The sequence below is a fragment of the Paramisgurnus dabryanus genome, chromosome 14, assembly GCF_030506205.2.
Source record: "Paramisgurnus dabryanus chromosome 14, PD_genome_1.1, whole genome shotgun sequence".
Classification (NCBI taxonomy): domain Eukaryota; kingdom Metazoa; phylum Chordata; class Actinopteri; order Cypriniformes; family Cobitidae; genus Paramisgurnus; species Paramisgurnus dabryanus.
This window is the reverse complement of record NC_133350.1, coordinates 35,628,019-35,633,467: the sequence shown is the minus strand read 5'-3', so window position 1 is coordinate 35,633,467 and position 5,449 is coordinate 35,628,019. Positions and strand designations below refer to the sequence as shown.

The window sequence follows — 5,449 nt, the reverse complement described above, 5'->3', positions numbered from 1 at the left end:
TTCACTGTTGTTGTTATTGTAATAGTAATTTATAATTAAATAGGAATATCGCGTTTTAATGCATAACAATATCTTGTTGTTGTTTTTCAGACGAAACAGCAGATGATCAAAGCATTCATCTTTTCCTGGACTCCAGCGATTCAGAGTCAATGCAAGATGATGAAGACATCTCCTGTTGTGTGGTAAGCATGAAATTACATTTGGATATACTAGTATAAAGTTCAATACATGCTAATCCAGAGCTGAAACGGGAAAACCTAACATGTTTCAACCACATGATTGTTCTCCACTCTCAAATTTCTGTTAGTTAACTAATGAAAGCAACTAAAGTATTAAACACACTTTATAAAGTATATAAAATTCCTAAGATGAAGTTGAAGTGGATGAAGTTCCCACAAAGTACTTAACTGGTTCATTGCACTAAAGCTAGCTGTTTGAGATGCACATGATCTTTTCAAACTAAAGTTTTCAAATCTTTTCATACTCAAATGGCCATATTGATGAGTAATGACCATATTAATTGTGTTCTTTTTAAATCTCAAATGACCATATAAACGATGGGCTTTCCAATCTGTAATGGCCATATTAACGATGGGCTTTCCAGTCTGTAATGGCCATATTCATGATGGGCTTTTCAATCTGTAATGGCCATATTCATGATGGGCTTTTCAATCTGTAATGGCCATATTCATGATGGGCTTTTCAATCTCAAATGACCATATTAACGATGGGCTTTTCAATATCTAATGGTTTAATGGTGGTGATGAGTCTGTGCATTGCATGTGTTTTAAATATGTCCTTTACATTTCCATAGGATGACTTTGTGGATGCAGAGGGGGAAATCCTTGCTGAGGAGCAGAGTGAAGCCTATCCTCACATACAAGATGGGGAGGAGCATGGAAGTGATCAGTCCAGAAGTGAAAAACCAGAACACTTGTTGATGAAACTTTTTGCCATGATGCTTTTGTCATGGCAATCAACCTTCAAGATTTCTGATAATGCCATCACATCACTTCTTCTGTGCATCAAACATTTCATGTGGATAATTGGAAATGTTCTCTGTGCTAATACCCTCACTGCCTTTTCAAGCAACATTCCAAAGACTTTATGCTCCTTGAGGAAATGGACTGGTATACTTCGTGACGACTTCTTACAGTATGTGGTTTGTCCAAAATGTATGACAGTGTACATGCTTACTGAAACCTATGAGCTCAGACGGGATGGTACAAAGGTTTGCAGGACTTGTGGTCACATCCCATTCTATAATCACCCACAGCAGAGGTCTGCATTAAGGAAGAAATGTGGCTCTGCCTTGCTAAGAAAGGCTACATATTCGAGCGGTGAAGAGTATGTCCATCCAATACGTTCTTACTGTTACAAGAGTGTTGTGCAGTCTCTGGGAGGACTTGTTAAAAGACCTGGATTTGAAGAGAAATTAGAAGAATGGCGAAAGCGGGAAATGCCAAAGGGTGTGTTAGGAGATGTGTATGATGGACAAGTATGGCAGGATTACCAGTATGTGAATGGAGAGCCTTTTTTAACAGAGCCAAATAATTTGGCCTTGATGCTGAATGTGGACTGGTTCCAACCTTTCAAATATGCACCTTATTCAGTCGGAGCCATCTACTTGGTCATTTTGAATCTACCTCGTGAAGACCGTTTTAAGGAAGAAAATATGATTCTCGTTGGACTAATACCTGGACCAAAAGAGCCATCACTAAATATAAATGCTTTCTTAGACCCCTTAGTTGATGAGCTTCAAGAACTTTGGCATGGCGTGATTCTGGAAGACAACTCTTTTTTAGGACATCAGGTTTACAGAGCAGCTCTGCTTTGTCTTTCATCAGATATCCCCGCAACTCGAAAATGTGGAGGCTTTGTTGGACATGGAGCTTACAGAGGTAATTGAAATATTCAAACAGTCTTTACTATACATAACTATAAATGTAAATGTTATAAATAAATCATATATGAATCAAATATAAATATATGTGTGTATAACATATTGCATTTAATTTTCATTTGCAGGATGTCACAAGTGTTTGAAGACATTTAGCAAGAAGGAATTTGGTGAAAAAATGGACTACTCAGGATTTGAGAGGTTTTCATGGGAGCCACGCACGTCAAAGGATCACATATACTATGCTGGATTATCCAAACGGGCAAAGACAAAGGCAGAACAGAAAAGAATTGAACGCGAGTATGGAGCTAGATGGTCAGAACTTTTCCGCTTGAGTTACTATGATGCCATCAGATTTGTCGTCATAGATCCAATGCACAACCTTCTCCTTGGTACCGCAAGACATGTATTCAGACTGTGGACAGAATTAGGAATTTTAACAACAAAAAGCCTTGATGAAGTTCAAGCTAGAGTGGAAAGCATCAAAGTACCTTATGAGGTTGGAAGAATTCCATTACGAATTTCATCTGGCTTTACAGGATTTACAGCAGATCAGTGGAAAAACTGGACAACCATTTACTCCCTGTTTTGTCTGAAGGGGCTTATCAACAACAGACACTATGACATGTGGTTTGACTTTGTGCAGGCTTGTATCATACTCTGCTCCAGAGTCATATCCATCAATAGACTGGAAGTAGCAGATCGATACCTGCAGACATTTCTCTCAAAATTTGTCGAACTCTTTGGCCCATTGCACTGCACCCCCAACATGCATCTACATCTTCATTTGAAAGAGTGCATGTTGGATTATGGACCAGTTTATTCTTTTTGGTGTTTTTCATTCGAGCGTTTTAATGGAATACTGGGAAAGTTTAATAACAACAACAGGGCAATTGAAGTCCAGATTATGAGGCAATTTCTGCAGGGCCAACAACTTCGTATGCCATGGACATGTGAATATGGGGCTGAATTTGGCAGTATTTTAGGAAAACAAATGGTTGGGACTTTGTCATGCAATGACACAGCTGATATGCTTTATGTGAAACACAGTGTTTTGGTGTCAGCAGAAAGACTTCTCTTTGAAAACTGCACAGTGGTGCCTCTGACTCCATTCCACCAGACAATCTTGGATGAGCCTGACAGACATGCAATATTGACAATGTATCACCAGATGTACCCTTGTGTCACTGACGTTGACCGTTTTGCCATGACATGCAAACGGGTAACATGTCTGAATGTAACTTACTCAATTGATGGATCTAGAGCAGAAAGGTCAGCATATGTATATGCTAAGTGGTGTGGAAACACAAACAGTTTTGAGGAACCCATCATTGACCCTCTAGCCGAACTACGACCAGCCATTATAAAGCAGTTTATAGTTGTTAATGTTGTCTCAAAAGGTACTGCATTCAAACATGTAATTGCACAAGTTTCCTGGCTTCATCCCCATCCGGACAGACATTTTTATGGAAAGCCAATAGAAGTTTGGGAGCGTCAGGGAACAGACTTGTCATACCCAGCATCATTTCTGCCTGTTGAGCGCATTGCTGGGAGATGTGTGGTTCACACATCCACTGTGCATTTAAGCAAGACCAAAGAAAAGGTCACTGTAGTCATGCCACTATGCACAGTATTTGAACTGTGATGTAATTGCACAAGTTTCCTTCCTTCATCCCCATCTGGACAGACATTTTGTTGTTTTTGACATGTTGTTTGATGTTGTTTGCATAGAATGTACAAATTGTGCCTGATTAAAACTATTAAAATTGTTGAAATAAATTGTTTTGTGTATCTTTTTTTACCTAATAGTGGTTATTGGTAATGACATGCAGAGTAATTAATCTACACTGTTAGCCTGGACCAATTGAATCTACTTAAAGGGATAGTTCACTTTAAATTGAAAATTCTGTCATCATTACTCCTCCTCATGTTGTTCTAAACCTGTATGAATTTCTTTTTTCTGATGAACACAAAAGATATTTTGAGAAATTATGAACATTGAACTTAAATATAATTTGTACTAGCCCGTATAATAAAATTGGAACAAACTTGGTTGCCCTAAAAAAATAAGTAATGTGAACTAAAACAAGTATATTTAACTTAAAATTTCTAATAATTACAATATTATTCAGAAAGTGCATTAAACTTAATTTTGAATTACTCTGTACAACATCTCTGCTTAGTTAACTTAGTTTAAAGATTTTCTATTTTTATAATATTTTTTATAATTCTTAAAATTTTATATTTATAATTCTCTTAGTGTTATAAATGGTATTGTAACACAAAACTCATGACTAAGTCAATCATTGAATAAACTTCATTTTCCCCTGAAACACACACAAAACTGCGTTTTTGACAACAATTGTCAGTACTGTGGAGAAAAATACAATACAATGTGGTGTTTGTGTCAATAAACACTGATCACCTGAACGGTGACTTTCAGTTACAAAAATGGTAATGTATCATTTGCAACTAAACAACATGAATAATATAAGAGCATAAACCTCTATGACATTTTAACAAATGTATAAGTAGTTAAAGTTCTTATTAGTTCTTAATTCTGTAAAAAAGCTAAAATAATCATTATATTCAGGGACAAAGGATAATGGGTATTCCTTACAACATATACTGATAAAGTTCATTCACTTGAATGTTTTAGTTTAATTCATTTTATATGCTTAAAAGTTAAATGTACATGTCCAAAACTCAAAATATTAAGTGATGTTTATATAATTAAAACAATATTTGGGTTAACAGTGTAGCATACTTTAAAAATGAATTAATTCAAGCTAAAATTTAAGAGTCTGTAATTTGGCTATACTGATACAAGAGATTTTCTTAAAATCAAAGTTTAAAACCTCTCAGAATGTCACCTGAGTAAAACTCCCCCAGCTGCTACCCTGATTTGCATTTGTATAGCTCACAGCATGTTCATTTACATGTTAAAGCCTCCCCTAGAATTAGGGGAAGGGGGACAACTTCCAAGCAAGGCCCAAGTCAATTTCTGACCATTTCTGACAGTTTTCGATGTTGCCTGCAAATTGTCATGCGCAGTCGTATACTTGGAGTTTCACGCCAATCTACATTGCCACATTCTGACGAAAATTCCACTTTTCATGCAGTGAAACGTCTCGGTTACGGATGTAACCCTCGTTCCCTGAAGGAGGGAACGGAGACGTCACGTCGTGACCGACGAATTGGGAACTCGCTTAGAGAGACCGATCTGCTTCGAATACTACTAAAACGCCAATGAACTTGGCATTGAGATATTTGCATAATGCTGGCGCCGCCCCGCCAGGTGCGTATATAAGCAGCAGGTGCAAATAAGGAAATTAGCTTCTTTTTCGCTGAGAAAGCCGGAAAGTGTGACCGGCCGTAACAGCAGGTGGCAGCACCTGTGGCGACGGGACGTGACGTCTCCGTTCCCTCCTTCAGGGAACGAGGGTTACATCCGTAACCGAGACGTTCCCTTTCAGTCGGTCACTACGACGTCACGTCGTGACCGACGAATTGGGAATCCCTATCAAAACGCCACTAGGGGCTGACCTC

The 5,449-nt window shown here is 37.9% G+C and overlaps 1 protein-coding gene across 1 annotated transcript; it reads left to right on the top strand.

Moving 5' to 3' along the window:
- LOC135758180 (uncharacterized) lies at positions 1-3,868 on the top strand. The gene is made up of 3 exons (XM_065273041.2): positions 1-182; positions 815-1,901; positions 2,029-3,868. Exons 1-3 carry the CDS (start codon positions 150-152, stop codon positions 3,543-3,545), a joined length of 2,637 nt encoding a protein of 878 aa, XP_065129113.2. The 5' UTR covers positions 1-149; the 3' UTR covers positions 3,546-3,868.
- The last annotated feature ends 1,581 nt before the right edge of the window (positions 3,869-5,449 follow it).